The sequence below is a fragment of the Cetorhinus maximus genome, chromosome 10, assembly GCF_964194155.1.
Source record: "Cetorhinus maximus chromosome 10, sCetMax3.hap1.1, whole genome shotgun sequence".
In the NCBI taxonomy this organism is placed as follows: Eukaryota; Metazoa; Chordata; class Chondrichthyes; order Lamniformes; family Cetorhinidae; genus Cetorhinus; species Cetorhinus maximus.
The window spans coordinates 131,648,265-131,669,074 of NC_135888.1; the positions used below are offsets into that span (position 1 = coordinate 131,648,265).

Here is a 20,810-nt window from a genome sequence, read left to right on the forward strand (position 1 = left end):
ATTTCACCCTGGAGACATTCATTTCAGAGGGTTTGTGTTTTCCCCCCCCTCGGCGTTGGCAGGCAAAGGGTTAAAACTTCCGTTAAGCCCACCAGCGACTGCCTCCCTGCTGACCCAGTCTGAACGAGACTGGCACTTTTCTACCACCCGTCAACTCTTAAAATGCTCTTCGATGAATAGTCTCTTAAGACGGGACCGTCTAAAAAATGTTAAATCCCTCCTTCCTCCCTCCCCCCCAAGTTCACGTTGAGATTGCAAACGCCCATTATTGTAAATCTTTTTTTTTGCGCCTGGCACAACAGTAAAAAACATGCATCGCAGCCAAGTTATAAAGTCGTCACTTTAACTATCACAATTTTAAAATACACCTACACCGTAAATTGATTGGAATTATGGATATCGCTGTAAACATGCCAGAACGACAGATATTGCCTTTCAGATTACAAAAAAGGATGGATCGGTTATGAAATTGATCACTCTCCCGGCAAACACAGGGTGGGGTGTGCGAGCGGGGGCAACCGATTGCTCAACACAGCAGTGATCCTGCCAAGCATTCCACCTCTCTCTCCGGGGGTTGGGGGGGAGACGTGAGTCCAGCGGTGAGGTTTCACAGGAGGATATTTTCCCTTGCGTGCAAGTCAGTCATGGATAGCAGCAGGAGACTGGAGAGAAGGGTTTTCAGCTGCAGAGACAGAACAAGGTCACAAAGAATGAAGAAGATTTTCTACAGCAGCTCTCCATCGCCCCCACCCCCCCACCCCCCCTCCCCCCCCCAAGACATTTCAAAGTGCTCACTGGAATTTAGGGAAGAGCGAGAGGCAACTTCATTGAAACCTTTACGGTCCTGAGGGGTTCTTAGACAGGGTGGATGCGGAGAGGACGTTTCCTGTGGTGGGTGAGTCTAGAACTAGGGGTCACTGTTTTAAAAATAAGGGGTCGCCCATTTAAGACAGAGATGAGGAGGATTTTTTTCTCCTGAATCTTTGGAACTCTCTCCCTCCAAAGGCAGTGGAAGCAGAGTCTTTGAATATTTTTAAGGCAGAGCTAGGTAGATTTTTGATTAACAAGGGGGGGGGGGTGAAAGGTTATCGGGGGTAGGCAGGAATGTGGGGGTTGAGGTTACATTCAGATCAGCTGTGATCTTATTGAATGGCGGAGCAGGCTCGAGGGGCCGAGTGGCCTTCTCCTGCTCCTAATTCGTATGTATACTGAACAGTCAGTGAGCTACCTTTTGAAGCATAGTCACTGCCACAACAGGTGGTCTTGTGGCACAGGGCTAGTGTCCCTACCTCTAAACTAGAAGCTCCGGGTTCGAACCCCACCTCAGGACTTGATATCCAAAGAAAGTGCGTCTGTAAGATGGTCAAACAGGGTTGATTAGCAACCTACAAATTGTTCCGATATGTGCCAATGACAGGTAGTAAGAGCTAGAGAGATTCCTGGTCAGCCATGTGATGGAAGGAATGTTGGAACCTTTACTATCCATAGCTCCAGACTACAACATGCATGTAAAAAAGTCCATGTTGCCACCAGCAACTTAGACTCCCTCAGTGAATTGTAACATGCTATTGCTATCATTGTTGTAATGTAGGGAAATGTGACAGCTGTAGCAGTAAGATGGATAAATACTGGGACAGGACACTGGGTGAACTGCCCTCATCTTCTTCCATTAGTGTGTCGACAACTTTTATGTCCACCAGTTCGATTTCGCCTGAAGATGGCACCTCCAACAGTGCGGCACTCCCTCAATATTGCAGCAGGGAGTGTCACCCTAGACTATGAGCTCAAATCTCTGGGGTGGGTGGGGCTTGAACCCACAACTTTCTGTTGAGTAAGGAGGAAATGTAGAGCAAATTTGCCAAAAGGAAGGAGGGTGATTACAGTTTTTAGTGCAAACCCTTTCAGGAGCAGAAACCGGGAGATAACCAAAAACCCTTGGTTGGAACACAGACGATAAAAGGGTGTCGGAGAGTTGGGGGGAAGGGTGGAGAATGATGAGGGTAGTTCACCTTGAAAAGCTGTTGCTCTTCACCCCAAACCCACCCCCAACCCCCCACTCCAATTTTTCCCGGTGCTTAATTCTAGGCTGGTCCCTCTGGACCCCTGGCTACCAAAACCTGGACCTTAACCCTTACTTGGCCAGAGCAGACGGAGATCCCGATCGGTGGAAGTGGACAATCTGCCATTTGCCATCGCGGCGATGCCAGATGCGGGTCTCCTCGGACTGGGCAGTGCGCGGGATCCCGTTGCTGTCTATGTACTGTGTAATGCGGATGTACGCGATGCAGGCAGCCTCTTCCCCAATCAGATGGATGTGTGGGTTCAGGATGGTGGTGTGGACAGGCTTGTTGTTCTTAGACCACACTGGAAACAGACAAAAAAAAACAAAACCCCATCAGTCCCCGATGAGCACACAAAAATAGACATTGCGAGAGCTCAGCGGGTGGGGGGAGGGGTGAACACAGTATGTCACGTGACACTGAGCATCAAAACAGGAACAACACCTCACGTTTACACAAGGAAGTAAGACTTGCATTTCTGTGGCACCATACACATCCTCAGGCCGTTGCTAAACAGCCAATGACGTATTTTTGTAGTGTAGTTACTATTATAACGTAAGGAATGTGGCAGCCAATTCGTGCACAGCAAGCTCCCACAAACAGCAATGTGATAATGGCCAGATAAGACATTTCTTTTTCAAGGATGTCAATTAAGGGATAAATATTGGCCTCAGGACACCAGGGAGAACTCCCCTACTCTTCTCCGAGAAATAGTGTGATAGGAGCTGAGAGGCCAGACAGGGCCTCGGTTTAATGTCTCATCCAAGAGACGGCACCTCTGGCAGTGCAGCACTCCCTCAGAACTGCACTGGGAGTGTCAGTCTGTATTGGTGAGTTTGGGTCTCTGGAGTGTGATTTGAGCTCATGACCTTCTGACTCAGAGGTGAGAACGCTACCCAGATAGCAAACCACTAGCCCCAAAGGCTGCCTGGATGAAGCCAACTCGTTCAAGATAGAGCTGGGCTTGAACTGGGGCTTCACGAGTGTGCTGGGCCACATTCGCTCGCTCTATTCAGTCGCTCAGAGAGCAGAGGTTAAAAACTTCAACCCTATGTGGTAGCTTTAAAGTGAATAGCTTAAATGCAGTCATCCAACTTGGATGGTCTGTCTCTCCATCCATCCAGAACAGAAATGGTCTCTTACAATTCTCAAAGTAGAATCGATGAAAATCGAGCCCTTCCACCAGATTTCCCAGCGCTTCGGGTTCAAACGCGGTGACCCCAGGGTCACACATCTTCCTGAAAGATCAACAAATCACATTGGCGGGGATTCACTTCAATAAGCAAATCAGGAAGCAGGAAATGTTAGAAATGCACAGCAGACCAGTCAGCATCTAAAGAAGGGCTGACACATGAATATTTAAAGGGGGGGGAAAAAAACTTAACACTTCTAACATGTAACGTGGGGTAGTGACAGGATGGGAGGAGGGAAGGGATTGAAGGAGGGACAGAGGGAGGAAGGGATAAAGGGAGAGGTGGGAGGAGGGAAGGAGGTAAGGAATGGATAGAGGGAGGGGAGGAATAGATGGACGGAGGGGACAAGTGGGGTGGGGTATGGAAGGAAATATGAATGATGGATCAGCAGCACCAGTTTCACACCAGGATCGTGTGTTGCAAATCTACATCCTGGAATATAAGACGCCGATTGTAACCACTCAGAGTTAATGATTCAGTTTCTATTGGATATTTAACGGTTTCAAAACTTTTGAGTAATTGGTACAAAACAAAACCAAATGTTTTTCTCAGGAAAGAAACTCACGTGTATGCCTCAAAATCTCCGTTGCTAATCGCTTCAATTAGCTGTTCTGTGGCTTTGATAATCTCTTGTTTACGCACTGGAATTAGCACAGAACAAGTTAAGGTTGAAACGTTTCTTAATTTACAACACAGTCCCACTTTAAAAAAAAGCCTGCATTCTACATGTTACACAACAGAATTACAGGGAGTGAGCCTTAGATCAGACTCATCCATTTATCCATCCATTCCTCCATATCCAAACAAAACTTCCTTAAATTTCCCATTAATATATCCCTACCACCATGTCTGTCTCCATCCATTCATTCCTCCCTCTATTTTTCTCTATCCATTTCTCTCAACATCTCTTCCTCCATCCATTCACTGCTCTCCCATCTCTTTCTGTAATAATTCCTCTAGCCATCCCTTCCTCCATCAATCCCTCCCTCCTCTCTCCAATCATTTCTCCCTCCATCTATTCCTCTCTCCATCCATTCCTCTGTTTTTTTCTCTGTCCATAGATTTCTTTCTCCATCCAGTACAGCCTCCATCTCTTCCTCTATCCATTCCTTCCCACCTTTCTCCAACTGTCTCATCCATTTCACCCTCTCTCCCTTTGTACCTATAGAACATAAGAACGAGGAGCAGGAGTAGGCAATTCAGCCCCTCGAGCCTGCCCCGCCGTTCAATACGATCATGGCTGATCTCATTTCGGCCTCAACTCCAATTTCCCACCCTCTCCCCATAACCTTTCAACCCATTACTAATTTAAAATCTGTCTATCTCCTCCTTAAATTAATTTAGCCTCCTGGCATCCACTGCACTTTGAGGTAGTGAATTCCACAGATTCACGACCCCTTGAGAAAAGTAATTCCTCCTCACCTCTGATTTACCAGCCCTTAGCCTAAAACTATGGCCTCTCATTCTAGAAGAACTGCCTCCCATTGTCCAGAGCACCTGAATCCAATAGTAACAAATAGTCGGTCACTTGGTAGTGCAGAGCTTGAATATTGCTTAAAAAAAGAGACATGCTGTCAAAGTGTTTCACCTTGCACTCATCAGGACAGACACAGGAAAGCCAAAAAAGCAAGGGGGATAATAGATGCCTGGTGTATTCTCCATGGCAATGCCTTGACCAATAAGAGTCGACTTGCCAACCAATCAGTGCCCTTTTCTCATGCAGTACGAATTGTTGCTCCCTTTGAAATCTGGCATTCTTGCATCTGTCCTGATGAATGCAATTGAAAAGCTTCGATAACATCTCCCTTTTTCCAGTAATACCCCAACAGCAACACCTTAACTCAGAAGTCCCTTGGAGGAAGCCTTGTCCAGTCTAGAGAAGTGGGGGGGGTGGAGCTGAATTAAAATGGCATCATTCGGATGTGAAAGGTATTTTAACTGTGGGGTGGTTAAGTCTCAGGCTCAACAGCGAGGGCAGCGTAGTGGCCATAGGAAGCAAGTTTAGTTAATTTTATTTTACTTACTAAAGGTTCTTTATTACATCCAAAGTTATGCCCATTCTGTAAAGTGTTTTCTACCCTCACTTCCCGCTTAAACGCATTTGCAAAATCGGCCAAGGACCAAGCGGACAGCGTTTTAAAATGTAATTTATTTATGTCGCTTCAAAAATATTCCTTGGGGAGCGCCGACGTGGTTAATACAGCAGGAACTGAATTTATCACAAAACATAAGCGTTTTTAACCACGGCGTTCCATCCACTACCTGTGGGTCAGCCGGTTTCAAATGACCGGAAATTATGTTTAAAAAATACGCAAGACTATTTTCTGCTGAGATGGGGGGTACGGTCCTCAGTTCCTGAGTAAATTTCAAAAAATAATCAACACCTTTCAAAACGTGCCTACTAGTGTCCTTACACCCCAAAAATCGAGCTTAATCCTTGGAGTCACACTGATGGCCTGAAAACATGGTCACAGTGGTGGACCTGGAAGTTCCCCTCCAAGTCACTCACCATCCTGACTTGGAAATATGTAATATATAATCCTAGAACTCCCTCCCTAACAGCACTGTGGGTGTACCTACACTGCATGGACCGCAGCGGTTCAAGAAGGCGGCTCACCACCACCTTCTCAAGGGCAACTAGGGAGGGGTAGTGAAAATGCTGGCTCAGCCAACGATGACCACATCCCCTCAAAGAGGAAATAGAAATTGGCAGTAATTAATTGACCCCAGAGGGGTGGACATTTTTGTGTCTGGGGCCGGTTGCTTGCAGAATTTTTCTAAGCTAGTGCAAACGATTGCAGAAACACGAGATGCACTGAACACAATTTGTGCTTAAAATTCCATTGGCCTCTTCCACCAGTTATAGCATCATCGGGAAAACCGTACTGAAGATATCAGCTCATCAAGCCGGAATTCCAGGCCCTCATATCGATGGCCTCTCTTGTTTTAGACTCTCCCGCAAAGTGGAAGCATTTGCCCCGTGTCCACGTTGGAATCATACCTCTTTCTCTTTGCACCTTACCTTTCGTATCCTCGTCTTCGATTGTAGTGTTGGTGCTCTCCGTGGATTCCTAGGTTAAGGGCACAGGGCTGTCACAATGAGGAGTAACCATGGCAACCTGCTCAATCTGCGATCCACAATCCAAAACTCTCAACGCCACAGAACAAGATGGGAGCAAGCATCAATGGTCAAGTTTTTATATATGGAAATCAGAAATGGGGGTAGTAGTAACGTCACTGGACTAGTAATTTAGAGACCCAGGCTAATGCTCTGAGAACATCTACCAGGCAGCTGGTGGAGTTTAAAGTCAATTAATAAAATCTGGAATTAAAATGCTAGTCTCGCTAATGGTGATTGTGAAACTCATTGATTGAGGTAAAAACCCATCTGGTTCACTAATGTCCTTTAGCAAAGGAAATCGGCCGTCCTTATTCGGTCTGGCGTACATGTGACTCCAGACCCACAGCCATGTGGTTGACTCTTAACTGCCCTCTGAAATGGCTGAGCCAACCCGCTCAGTTCAAGGGCAACAGGCAACGAATGTTGGCCTTGCCAATGATGCCAACATCCCATGGAAGAATAAATAAAGGAAAATGGTTGTGAAACTAACCAACCTCCTTTAGAAGAAATGTGGGGTGGGGGGTTTAAAGCCTGGTTTAAAGTCGAGTTGTATTATGCACCTGTTTCCAAATGAAATGGCTTTGCAATGTGGCGAAGCAATTTTAACTGTACTGCGAGGAGATGCATGGGATCGCAAATGTATATGTCTGAGCATCATCACCAGTCCATAAAGCAAGCACAAACGTGAGGCTAAACTTGAATGTGCAGAAAATCACGGATGTACATTATTGGTAATGTCCATTTAATCCTAAAGGCACATGTAAACAACATCTTGTGTGTAATCATGACTGCCCAAGTAATCACAAATACGCAAGTAATGCCAATACACATACAATCATCAGAGTATGTAATCACCTCAGTCTATATAATCACCAGTGTGCATGTAATCGCTGATGTGTCAATGATCACTGATTCTAGCTTTTACTCTCGCTGATTCACCTTACTGACATGCCGCTTCCTCTGTTATTTTTAGGAAATTTTAGGAACAGGAGGAGGCCATTCAGCCCCTCAACGCTGTTCCAACATTCAATGAAATCAGGCTGATCTGCACCTCAGCTCCATCCAGCCACCTTTGTTCTGTATCTCCAAATCCTTATCTAACAAAGGTCTACTGGCGTCAGAGGATTCCACAGGATGCAGAGCATGGAAACAGGCCATTCAGCCCAACCAGTCCATGCCAGCATTTATGCTCCACTCAAACCTTCTCCTGTTTCTCGTCATCTGAATCTATCAGCATAATGCTCTTTTCCCGTCTCCCTCACATGCTGATTCAGCCTCCCTTTTAAGTGCATCGATACACATTCCCACCTACCCCCGATAACCTTTCACCCCCTTGTTTATCAAGAATCTATCTACCTCTGCCTCAGAAATATTCAAAGACTCTGCTTCCACTGCCTTTTGAGGGAGAGAGTTCCAAAGACTCACAGTCCTCTGAGTGAAAAAAAATTCTCCTCATCTTAAATGGGTGACCTCTTACTTTTATAACCCTTAGTTCTAGATTCTCCCACAAGGGGAAACATCCTCTCCACATCCACCCTGTCAAGACCCCTCAGGATCTTGTATGTTTCAATCAAGTCGCCTCTCACTCTTCTAAATTCCAGTGGATACAAACCCAACCTGTCCAACCTTTCCTCATAAGACAACCTGCCCATGCCTGGTATTAGTCTAGTAAATCTTCTCTGAACTGCTTCCAATGGATTTATATCCCTCCTTAATTAAGGAGACCAATAACTGCACAATAGTCCAGGTGTGGTCTCACCAATGCCCTGTATAACCGAAGCATAACCTCCCTGCTTTTGTTTTCAATTCCCCTCACAATAAACGATAACATTCTATTACCATTCTTCATTACTTGCTGTACCTGCATGCTAGCCTTTTGTGATTCATGCGCTAGGACCCCTAGGTCCCTCTGAATCTCAGAGCTCTGCAATCTCTCACCATTTAGATGATAAGCTTCTTTTTCATTCTTCCTGCCAAAATGAACAATTTTACATTTACCCACTTTATACACCATTTGCCAGATCTTTGCCCACTCACTTAGCCTATCTATATCCCTTTGTAGCCTTCTTATATGTCCACTTTACAACTTACTTTCCAACCTATCTTTGTCTTCACTCATTGGGAGCTCTTTGTATTTTTGGTAATGAACCCAAAGCCCTGACTCAAGGCGAGTGTAAGAAACATGAGCAGGGGCAGGAGTGAGCCAGATGGCCCCTCAAGCCTGCCCTGCCATTCAGTAACTGCGTCAACTTAAATTTACAAAGCACCTTCAATGCAATGAAACAGGCCAAGGCACTTCACAAGAGCGGTATGAAGCAAACCTAAACATCGAGACACATATCAGGACAGGTGATCAAAAGCTTGGCGGAAGAGGTAGGTTTTAAGGAATATCTTAAAGGAAGCAGGCATAGACAGGCGGCTGACTATCACTGATTGTAATTACTCCACCATTGGTAACCGAGCCTTCAGCTCCCAATGCTCAGGAGACCCTCACTTATTTTGGGGAACACCGCTTGGAATTTCGGTGCCCTCTCTCGATATCCTCACATCAAGTTTTGCATTTCTCCATCGTAGAATCATAGGATAGTACAGCCCAGAGGGAGGCTATTTGGCCTGTCAAGTCTGTGCTGGCTCCTTCAAAGAGAAATCCAGTTAGTCCCACTTCCCACCCCCCACCCCACCCCCCCCTGGTCTTGCCCTATATCCCCGCAATTTTTTTCTCCTCCAGGTATTTATCCAATTCCCCTTTCAAAGGCTGCTATTGAATTGGAATCCATCGCCCTGTCAGGCAGTACATTCTAAATCCTAATCACTCAATGCATAAAAAACCTTTTCTTCCACTGTCTCTGGTTCTTTTGCCAATCACCTTAAATCTGTGCCCTCTGACCCTTCGGCCACTGGAAACAGTTTCTCTTTATTTTCTCTTACTTAGACCCTTCACAATTTTGAACACCTCCGTTCAATCTCCTCTTAGCCTTCTCCGCTCCCAGAAGAAAGTCAATCCAAGTAAAATCTCTCATCCCTGGGACCAACGTATTGAGTGGGATAGGGGATCTAGTTCTCGTGAGGCTAAGAGGGATTTTCCTGCTGGAAGGGCCTGTTTGAAGGGCTCCACCAGGCTCTATACGAGCTCCTGAGAGGGTTTGCTGAGTTGTTCGTTTATATCCTTGAATGTGCGACTTTGACACATCAGTAACGTTCAGTGCTGAAGGTCACCTCTACTGATCTCCCACGCTCTATTAATCAAGAGTGTAAACACGAAACCCTTGTGGCTTAATTGCTTTCAGAGAGACTCCTAACCCTGAGGGAGAGTGAGAGAGAGAGAGAGAGAGAGACAGGGAACACTTTGAGCTAAATGTTGCTGGTGGACAGATCAACATAAGGTTATCTAAATGTTTTGGGCAGCCATCATTAGCTGTCAAAATGGGAAGGTCCCAACAAACCGGTCAAGCATGGTACAGTGATTCTGCAGAGAGTAGAGGCAGAATACAGAAGATAGAAGATTTTCTGTCCTACCTTCACACCGTCTGCCTTCTTGTTGCCTGAGCTTCTCCCACCTGTAAGTGGAACAAAATCAATCACAATTATAGTGAGATGTAAGGTAATCGGGTGCTGAAGTTTTGTAGCCAGGAGTAGTGGGGACTGTGGAGAGGGGAAACATTTCATTCAGTGGTTAATCAAATGATAGGCCATTGTCAAGAGAAGAGTAGGTGAAACATCTGCCCCTGAGATGTCCATGGTCAGATTTCTCTAAGCCTTGTTGTAACCTTGGCATTAGGGTTGGTGGAAACCCAGAGACAGAGAGGGACCAGCACTTCACCCGGGCTTTCACTGATCTTACCCTGCAGTTACCAAAATGGGAGACCAGGAGAACCCTGGAATCTGGAATGTCCAACCCAAGGGAGTGGGGGGGCAGGGAACAGTGGGGTCAGTTTTGGATTGTTGCTCCAAGCAGCCGGCACAAAGAAACAAATTGCCTTTAGACGGCGCCTTTCACAGCCTCAGGGTGTCAGAAAATGTTGCAGGGCCAGGGGGAAAGAGCTGGGGAAGCGGGCCGAATGGCCTCTTGCTGCCTTGCAATATTCACCACTACCCAAACGGGTAAAGGTCCTGTTGCTTTCAGAGCTGTCTCGGGAGCGTAGACAGAAGATCCCTGAGCCAGTGGCTCTCTCATGTCTGCAGTAAATTCACTTCCATTCTCCAAGGTCTTTGTGCTGCTGAGGGGGTGGGGGGCAGGATGGGGGTGGGGGGCAGGATGGGGGTGGGGGGCAGGATGGGGGTGGGGGGCAGGATGGGGGTGGGGGGCAGGATGGGGGTGGGGGGCAGGATGGGGGTGGGGGGCAGGATGGGGGTGGGGGCACGGGAGGGGTGGTGTGTGGCCTGAACTGTGTCTGCACATGTTGGGTATTGATAAATCCAGGGAGGTCCATTTGAGTGGGAGCTATTGGACCTTCTGTGTTTAACTGAGAGTGAAGTGCAACATTATGGGAAATTAATACTTCACAGCAGAAAGAATTTGTATTTATACCGCACCCTTCATAACCTCAGAGAGTCCTAAAGTGCTTCACACCTAATGGAGTACTTGCTGAAGTGTGCTTACTATTGTAACGTTAGAAACGCGAGAGTCCTGCATTTCTGTAGCACTTTTCAAAACCTCAGGATATCACAAAGTGCTTCCTGGCCAATGCAGTACTTTTTGAAAGTGTAGTTGCTGTTGTAACACAGGAAAGACTGAAGCACAATTTACACACAAGACAAACCATGGATCATTGCCCCTCCCCATCCCCTTCACTCACTGCACCCCCACCGTCTCCTCACTGCCCACCCCCTGCTCATTGCCTCCCCACTTATTGCACCCCCCATTCGCCCCACTCATTGCCCTCCACCCCTCCACTCATTGCCCCCCCCACCACCCCCTCACTGCCCAAACCCCACTCATTGCCCCTAAGTTATTGCCCCCTACCCCCTCCACTCATTGCCCCCCCCCAGCAACTCCCACCCCATACTCATTGCCCCCATCCCTCCACTCATTGGCCCCCACCCCTCCAATCATTGCCCCCACCCCTCCACTCATTGGCCCCACCCCCTCCAATCATTGCCCCCCCACCAACCCCCCACCCCTCCACTCATTGCCCCCCACCCCCTCCACTCATTGGCCCCCGCCCCCTCCAATCATTGCCCCCCACCCCTCCACTCATTGGCCCCACCCCCTCCAATCATTGCCCCCCCACCAACCCCCCCACCCCCTCCACTCATTGCCCCCAACACCACCCACCCCACACTCATTGCCACCGCCCCTCCACCACCACCCCCAAAACCACCACTGGTTTTAAGGTAGAACAAGGGAGGGGATTTATTGAAACAGAGGATATTTTCCTCCTCAATTTTTCTTCCCCTCTGGGAGCCCAGGAGCTGAAAGAAGAAAGGCTGAAAGATAAAAGAAACTGGTTGATGCATTTGAGAACGACAAGGACAGGTTCAAACAAATGGCGTCCGTCTGTCATCACCTCACCTCTCCCGGGCTTTTCTTATTCGTTGATGAGACACGATCAAGACCAGCAGGTGGCAGTCATGAGCCACCTTCCCAAACACAACTGAGAGGCTCACTCGGCCATTTCAGAGGGCAGGTTAGACTCAACCACATCGCTGTGGGTCTGGAGTCACACATAGGCCCAGACTGGGTAAAGACGTAAGATTTCTTTCCTCAAAGGGTAAGGGGTGAACCAGCTGGATTTTTAAAAATTTTATTTACAAAATCTGGGTAATTCGCCATTATTTAAAGTAGTTACTTTTAATCCCAGATCTATCTAATTAGCTGAATTTTAATTCCCCGGCCACTGTGGTGGGATTTGAACTCTCATTACAGGATTATTAATCCAGTCCTTTGGAGTATTAGTCCAGTAATTGAACCACGGTGCTGTACCGGGCTTAGGTTACTGGGTTGGTAAATGCAGAGCCTGGACTAATGACCCAGTCACTTGAGTACAAATCCCACTGTGACAGTCGAGAGTTTTAAAGGGTGGGTTTGTTGGCACTGCACAGGAACAGTGGTGCATGCCCGCTTGGCACCCGCTCCGTCTGCGGCCATGGTTTCTCCCACCACTGACATCATTGTTGCACGCCTCTTGTCCATCGTAGGCACTGCCCGTTTATTGGCCCCCTTTTGATCCCTCGACACCTCGCTCGCTGGCACCCTCCTGATCCCCCTTCCGAGAGGAGGAGGGGGTGGGGGGTGGCGGGAGAGGGGCAGTGAGCAAGAGGAGGTGGCAAGAGGTTGTTGGTAAGGGTGAGCGAGCGGGAGGTGGCGAGGGGTATGGGGGAGGGGTGGCAAGCAGGGGGTGGTCGGCGGACACACAGCAACGATACCCAGCAGGTGGGAGGACCGAGCGTGCGCCAGCGGACGGGCTGGGTGCCGAGTGTGGGTGTGGGTAGCTGTTCCTGTGTGGCAGCAGCTGGAGTTACAGTGAAAGTGGAACTGTTGCTCCCTATGAAACATATACACCTTTAACCCAGCCAGTAAAACTGCTGGAGCATTTGGCTTGTCACGGACTGAGGGATGCAGGGACAGGAAACCCCCTGCTGTCCAAAAACTCCTGCTCGGAATGTCCCCGATTACAATCGTCAGTCAGTCAGTTCCGCAGGAAGTAAACTGAAGAACTTGCATTTACAGAGCGCCATTCAGAACCTCAGTTCTTCCAAAGCGCTTCAACAACAACAGCTTATATTGATTCGTATCTACAAAGCGTCTTCAACATAATAAAACGTCCTAAAGCACTTCCACGTAAGCGCGGCAAAACACAACTCAACTCCGAGCCACGAGGTGATATTAAGGCAGGTGGTCAAAAGTTCGGTCAAGAAACAAGGTTTTAAAAGACGTCTTAAGGAGGCAGATAGAGGCAGAGAGGAATTTGGGGAGGGGATTCCAGAGCTTAGGGCCCTGGTAGCTGGAGGCACGGCTGCCAACGCTGGTGCGAATAAAATTGGGGATGCTCAAGGGGTGAGAACTGGATGAGCACAGCGATCGCAGAGAGTTGTAGGGGACGGCTGGCCAAGTACTGTTGAAGTGTTGTCGCTGCTGTGATGTAGTCAATGTGCACATACAGCGAGCTCCCACAAGCAGCAATGCATTAATGCCGGATAATCTGCTTTTTAAAAATGATTTCGACTGAGGGGTAAATATGGACCCAAGACATTGGCGAGAGTTTGACTTCAAAATGGTGGCCCTGGCTGGGATCATTTCCCATCACCTGAGAGGGCAGGCGGGGCCTCTGTTTAACGTTCCATCCTAAAGACTGATGGAAGTGAGCTGGGTGGTCCCTTTCTGCCCGCTGAGGCCCGCTGCCTGGCCCCTGACCTCCCAGGGCCATTATTGTGGCGGGCGGTAGGCTTGCTGGTCTCGGTTGGTCACTCCTGTAACTCGCTTGCTTCCTGTTACCTCACGTACAGTGCTGAGCATTTAGCTGCACGGGTTTCTTTAACGCGCTGCTCCGGTGATATTTTGATGGGAGAGGCGCCTCTGTTAAATAAGATTTTATGGTAATTTAATGACAGGAGCGAAACAGAGAGGGGAGAAGAGGGAGCAGCGTCTCTAACCGTGAATCAAACCTGACTTAGCAAAGTCTCGTCAATCTGTGCCAAACAGTGCTCTGTGAAACTCTGGGCCCTTGTCTTCCTAACGCATTTACAAGCAGGTCCCAGCCACAGACACGGCACCGTTTGAGGATAGCTCCCTGTTGGACTCATCAATCTCCATTACGAGACAGGATCAGGTAGGGGTCAAACAGCTCTCACTAACACATTTACAGGACAAGACAGCTCGTCTCCATTGTATCAGCACAAACAGCTGGAAAGTGACAGTGAAAAAGGGGATTAATTTTGTCCCAAACCCTCTCCTTAACCCCGGTAAACAGATTTCAGCGCTCAGTCGCACACTCTCATTTTCTTTTAACCGTAGTTAGATTCCCTCCGCGCCCAATCGATTGCTCTCCGGGGCAGCTAGGCCTAACCCTACCTCACTAAAGGCAGATTAACTGGCCGTTTATCACGTTGCTGTGCGCCGATCGGCTACTGCGCTTCCCACCTCGCAACAGTGACTATGCTTCAAAAGTAACTCACTGCTGGTAAAGCTGGAGGGAGTGTCACATAGAAACTAGGAGCAGGAGTAGGCCATTCGGCCCTTCGAGTCTGCTCTGCCATTCATTATGGATCATGGCTGATCCTCCAACTCAATAGCCTGCTCCCCGCTTCCTCCCCATATCCTTTCGCCCCCAAGAATGGAAATATTGAAGACTAAAATGATTCTTTTACCAGAAATGAGAGGGTGAGATAGGAAAGAGTGAGCATTTTTTTTCCATTAAAAATGGAAACCTGATAGAGGACTTTTAAAATGAAGAAGCATTGGGATAGGGTAGATATGGATGAACTGTTTCCACTTGTGGGAGAGACCAGGACAAGAAAGCATAAATATAAGATAGTCACTAACCAACTGAATAAAAATAGAGGAGCAATTTCTTCATATGTGTTGACCACATTACTACATTAGTGGGGTGTGGGGGGATGTTGGTACAGTGGGAATGTCATCGGCCTAGTAATCCAGAGGCTCCAGGCTAATGCTCGGTGGGGCATGGGTTCAAATCACAGCAGCTAGTAAATCTGGGGGAATTTTTTTTAAAAGATAGTCTCAAGAATAGTGACCATGAAACCATTACCAATTGTCGTAGTTTTAAAAACCCATCGGGTTCACTAACGTCCTTTAGGGAGGGAAATCTCTCCGTCCCTTACCTGGTCTGGGCCTACACGTGACTCCAGACCCACAGCCTATGGGGTTGACTCTTAAATGGCCTAGCAAGTCACTCAGTTGAGGGGCAACAAATGCTGGCCTTGCCAGTGACACCCACATCCCATCAAAGAGTAAAGAAAATGGTGGCTGCATTTCAAAAGCTTTTGGCGTTCCTGTGAGAAGCACTAACCTTGTGCAATTCTTTCTTACATGGTGAGTATGTGGGACTCCTTGTCACAGGGAGTGGCTGAACTCACAGAGCATTGGTACATATAAAGCGAGCTTGATGCGTACATGAGAATGGAATAGGGAGGGCGCAAAGAGACAATGAGAGAGGGAGCATGCCTGGGTAGAGCATAAACACCAACACAGGCCAATTGAGCCCAAATGGCCTATTTCTGCAGCATGGATGCTACGGAATTCTACATAGGAATACAGGCCAGGGGCTGAATTTTACTGCAGGCTCCCCCCTCTTTTACCGACCCTGCCCCAGCCTCCGCCTCCGTTCCCGCCACACAGGGGCTAGTAAAATTCAGCCCCAGGGCATCGCCCAAATAGCGAGTCAAACCAGCACTGAAAGAAACAAAGAGTGATGTCACAGGAGAGCAGGCAGGTGGGTGATTGGCCGGTGAGTATTTCAGCTTTTAGCTTTGTTTTAGATTTAAATTAGCAGCCGAATAACTATCACTTGTTAATTATTATTACATTAGTAACTTAAGGATAGAGGGAAATTAAATAAATAATAAAGGTGAAACAACAACAAAGAGCGGGAGTGGAGCGGCTGTATAAAGAGCGGGAGTTTACCTGTTTGGGAATGGAGAGGCTGTATAAAGAGTGAGAGCGGCTGTATAAAGAGCGGGAGTTAATGTGAGGGAGTGGAGAGGCTGTATAAAGAGCGAAAGCGGAGTGGCTGTATAAAGAGCGGGAGTTTACCTGTGAGGGAGTGGAGCGGCTGTATAAAGAGCGAGAGTTTACTTGTGAGAGAGCGGAGCGGCTGTATAAAGAGCGGGAATTTACCTGTGAGGGAATGGAGAGGCTGTATAAAGAGCGGGAGTTTACCTGTGAGGGAGCAGAGCGGCTGTATAAAGAGCGGGAATTTACCTGTGAGGGAATGGAGAGGCTGTATAAAGAGCGGGAGTTTACCTGTGAGGGAGCGGAGCGGCTGTATAAAGAGCGGGAGTTTACCTGTGAGGGAATGGAGAGGCTGTATAAAGAGCGGGAGTTTACCTGTGTGGGAGCAGAGCGGCTGTATAAAGACTGGGAGTTTATCTGTGAGGGAGCAGAGCGGCTGTATAAAGAGCAGAAGTTTACCTGTGAGGGAGCGGAGCGGCTGTATAAAGAGCGGGAGTTTACCTGTGAGGGAGTGGAGAGGCTGTATAAAGAGCGGGAGTTTACCTGTGAGGGAGTGGAGAGGCTGTATAAAGAGCGGGTGTTTACCTGTGTGGGAGCAGAGCGGCTGTATAAAGAGCGGGAGTTTACCTGTGAGGGAGCAGAGCGGCTGTATAAAGAGCGGGAGTTTACCTGTGAGGGAGCGGAGCGGCTGTATAAAGAGCTGGAGTTTACCTGTGAGGGAGTGGAGAGGCTGTATAAAGAGCGGGTGTTTACCTGTGAGGGACCTGAGTGGCTGTATAAAGAGCGGGAGTTTACCTGTGAGGGAGCAGAGCGGCTGTATAAAGAGTGGGAGTTTACCTGTGAGAGTGGAGCGGCTGTATAAAGAGCGGGAGTTTACCTGTGAGGGAGCAGAGCGGCTGTATAAAGAGTGGGAGTTTACCTGTGAGAGTGGAGCGGCTGTATAAAGAGCGGGAGTTTACCTGTGAGGGAGCAGAGCGGCTGTATAAAGAGTGGGAGTTTACCTGTGAGAGCGCGGAGCGGCTGTATAAAGAGCGGGAGTTTACCTGTGAGGGAGTGGAGCGGCTGTATAAAGAGCGAGAGTTTACCTGTGAGAGAGCGGAGCGGCTGTATAAAGAGCGGGAGTTTACCTGTGAGGGAGTGGAGCGGCTGTATAAAGAGCGGGAGTTTACCTGTGAGGGAGTGGAGAGGCTGTATAAAGAGCGGGAGTTTACCTGTGAGGAGTGGAGAGGCTGTGTAAAGAGCAGGAGTTTACCTGTGAGGTAGCAGAGCGGCTGTATAAAGAGCGGGAGTTTACCTGTGAGGGAGCTGAGTGGCTGTATAAAGAGCGGGAGTTTACCTGTGAGAGAGCGGAGCGGCTGTATAAAGAGCGGGAGTTTACCTGTGAGAGAGCGGAGCGGCTGTATAAAGAGCGGGAGTTTACCTGTGAGGGAGCGGAGCGGCTGTATAAAGAGCGGGAATTTACCTGTGAGGGAATGGAGAGGCTGTATAAAGAGCGGGAGTTTACTTGTGAGGGAGCAGAGTGGCTGTATAAAGAGCGGGAGTTTACCTGTGAGGGAGCGGAGCGGCTGTATAAAGAGCGGGAGTTTACCTGTGAGGGAGTGGAGAGGCTGTATAAAGAGCAGAAGTTTACCTGTGTGGGAGCAGAGCGGCTGTATAAAGAGCGGGAGTTTACCTGTGAGGGAGCGGAGCGGCTGTATAAAGAGCGGGAGTTTACCTGTGAGGGAGTGGAGAGGCTGTATAAAGAGCGGGAGTTTACCTGTGAGGGAGCGGAGCGGCTGTATAAAGAGCGGGAGTTTACCTGTGAGGGAGTGGAGAGGCTGTATAAAGAGCGGGAGTTTACCTGTGAGGGAGTGGAGAGGCTGTATAAAGAGCGGGAGTTTACCTGTGAGAGCGCGGAGCGGCTGTATAAAGAGCGGGTGTTTACCTGTGCGGGAGTGGAGCGGCTGTATAAAGAGCGGGAGTTTACCTGTGAGGGAGCGGAGTGGCTGTATAAAGAGCGGGAGTTTACCTGTGAGGGAGCGGAGCGGCTGTATAAAGAGCGGGAGTTTACCTGTGAGGGAGCGGAGTGGCTGTATAAAGAGCGGGAGTTTACCTGTGAGGGAGCAGAGCGGCTGTATAAAGAGCGGGAGTTTACCTGTGAGAGCGCGGAGCGGCTGTATAAAGAGTGGGAGTTTACCTGTGAGGGAGCAGAGTGGCTGTATAAAGAGCGGGAGTTAATGTGAGGGAGCAGAGCAGCTGTATAAAGAGCGAAAGTGGCTGTATAAAGAGTGAGAATTAATGTGAAGGAGTGGAGAGGCTGTATAAAGAGCGGGAGTTTACCTATGTGGGAACGAAGTGGAGTTTACCTGTGAGGGAGCCGCTTCTCACCCAAACACTCGGCAGCGCTGGAATTCGAAAGGAGTGACGTCAGGACAAGGGAGAGAGCTGATTGGTTGGTAGTGGGTAAGTTGTTTTTTTTCACTTTAAAGGGACATTACAGAAGGGAAGAGTCTCAGATTCTGTTTTTTTTAAGAAAAACTAAGTAGTTTTCTACTTGGTTTAAATTTAGGGAAATAGTCTTTTAATTAAAAACAAACAATAAGTATGGCGAGGGAGCTCAGTCCCGTGTGTTGTGCAGCCTGCAGTATGTGGGAATTCTCAGACACTCCTTGCAGTCCGGATGACCACATGTGCAGGAAGTGTCACCGGCTTGACCAGCTTGAGTAACGGGTTTCGGAGCTCGAGCGTCAGAGGGAGACACAGTGGAGCATCCGTGAGGCTGAGGGTTACGTGGATAGCACGTTTTTAGATGTGGTCACTCCGCAGCTTAAGGAAGTGCAGTCAGAGAGGGAATGGGTGACCATCAGTCAGAAGAAGGGAGGCAGGCAGGTAGTCAGGAAAGCCCCAGAGTGCATCTCACTCGAGAACCGTTTTTCTGTGTTGGAAAACGATGAGGGTGAAGGTTTCTCTGGAGAGAACGGCCGGAGCCAGGTTCACGGCACTGTGGGTGGCTCAGCTGCACAAGGAGGGAGGAGTAAGAGTCCAAGAGCAATAGTGGCAGGAGACTCAATAGTGAGGGGTGCAGACAGGCCCTTCTGCCTCCCTGGTGCCAGGGTCAAGGATGTCATAGAACGGCTGCAGGGCATTCTGCAGGGGGAGGGCAAACAGTCAGAGGTCGTGGTTCACATTGGTACCAACGACATAGGTAGAAAGAGGGATGAGGTCCTGCAACAAGAATTTAGGGAGCTAGGGAGCAGATTAAAAAGCAGGACCTCAAAGGTTGTAATCTCTGGATTACTCCCTGTGCCACGTGCTAGTGAGTACAGGAATAGGAGGATAGCGAGGATGAATGCGTGGCTGAAGCGATGGTGCAGGAGGGAGGGCTTTAGTTTCCTGGATCACTGGGTCTGTTTCTGGTGAAGGTGGGGCCTGTACAAGTCGGACGGGTTGCACCTGAACTGGAATGGGACAAACTCTTTGTGGGGAGGTTTGCTGGTGCTGTTGGGGAGGCCGGGGGTTTAAACTAATTTGGCAGGGGGATGAGATACAGAGCGGAGGTACAGTCGGGGGTACAGCCAAATATAGAAGCGAAACTAAGTCAGTCTAGAAGGCAGAGCAAATATAGACCTGTTAAAAGCACAAGGGAATAATGCAAGGTTGGATTGTATCTATTTTAATGCAAGGAGTCTTACAATTAAGGCAGGTGAATTGAGGGTGTTGATTAACACATGAGAATATGATATTGTTGCTATCACAGAGACATGGTTGAGGGAAGGGCAGGATTGGCAGCTCAATATTCCAGGGTATAGAATCTTCAGGCGTGACAGGGATGGGGTGTAAAAGAGGAGGTGGTATTACACTATTGATCAAGGAGTCAATTACTGCAATAAGGAGGGATGGTATCTTAGAAGGTTCCTCAAATGAGGCCATATAGGTAGAACTTAAAAACAAAAAGGGGGCAATCACTTTGCTGGGAGTGTACTATAGACCCCCAAATAATCAGGGAGAGATAGAGGAGCAGATATGTAGGCAAATCTCAGAGACGTGTAAAAACAATAGGGTAAGAATAGTAGGGGATTTCAACTTCGGCAATATTAAGTGCGATAGTCTTAGTGTGAAAAGCTTAGAGGGGGCAGAATTCTTAAGGTGCATCCAGGAGAGCTTTTCGAGCCAGCGGGTAGAAAGTCTACAAGAGAAGGGGCGGTACTGGACCTAACCTTAGGGAATGAAGCTGGGCAAGTGGTAGAAGTGTCAGTGGGGGAGCATTTCGGGGATAGTGACCATAACTCTGTCAGATTTAAGGCAGTTATGGAAAAGGACAAAGATGGACCGGAAATAAAGGTCCTGAATTGGGGGAAGGCCGATTTCAATATGATAAGACAGGATCTGGCCAAAGTGGACTGGGAGCAGCTACTTGTAGGAAAGTCTACATCAGACCAGTGAGAGCCATTCAAAAAAGAAACAGTGAGAGTTCAGGGCCAACATGTTCCTGTAAAGGTGAAGGGTGGGACCAACAAGTCCAGGGAACCCTGGATGTCAAGGGATACAGAGGATTGGATAAGGGAAAAAAGGAAGCTTATGGCAGATACAGAGGGCTGAAAACAGCAGAAGCCCTAGAGGAGTATAGAAAGTGTAAGGGGATACTTTAAACAGTAATTAGGAGAGTGAAGGGGGGCATGAATAAAAACTGGAGGGCAAGATAAAGGAAAATCCTAAGGTATTTTATAAATGTATTTAGGGCAAGAGGATAACCAGGGAAAGAGATGGGCCCATTAGGGACCCAAGTGGCAGGGAGCTGGAGGATGTAGGTGAGGTTTTAAATGATT

General features: G+C 48.3%; 1 protein-coding gene across 2 annotated transcripts in view; it reads right to left on the reverse strand.

Moving 5' to 3' along the window:
- Positions 1-286: 286 nt before the first annotated feature.
- LOC144686030 (calcium/calmodulin-dependent protein kinase type II subunit alpha) overlaps positions 287-20,810 on the reverse strand; it is a 226,952-nt gene continuing 206,428 nt past the window's right edge. Inside the window, exons 13-18 of one of the 2 annotated variants that reach the window (XM_078551175.1) lie at positions 9,891-9,931; positions 6,276-6,324; positions 3,819-3,894; positions 3,204-3,298; positions 2,136-2,364; positions 287-682 (exon numbers count right to left, since the gene is read on the reverse strand). In XM_078551175.1, coding sequence (XP_078407301.1) covers positions 679-682; positions 2,136-2,364; positions 3,204-3,298; positions 3,819-3,894; positions 6,276-6,324; positions 9,891-9,931 — 494 coding nt within the window. In that variant the 3' untranslated portion in view covers positions 287-678. Of the gene's footprint in view, positions 683-2,131; positions 2,365-3,203; positions 3,299-3,818; positions 3,895-6,275; positions 6,325-9,890; positions 9,932-20,810 lie in introns of those variants that run through there. The other variant, XM_078551176.1, reaches the window with a different exon arrangement.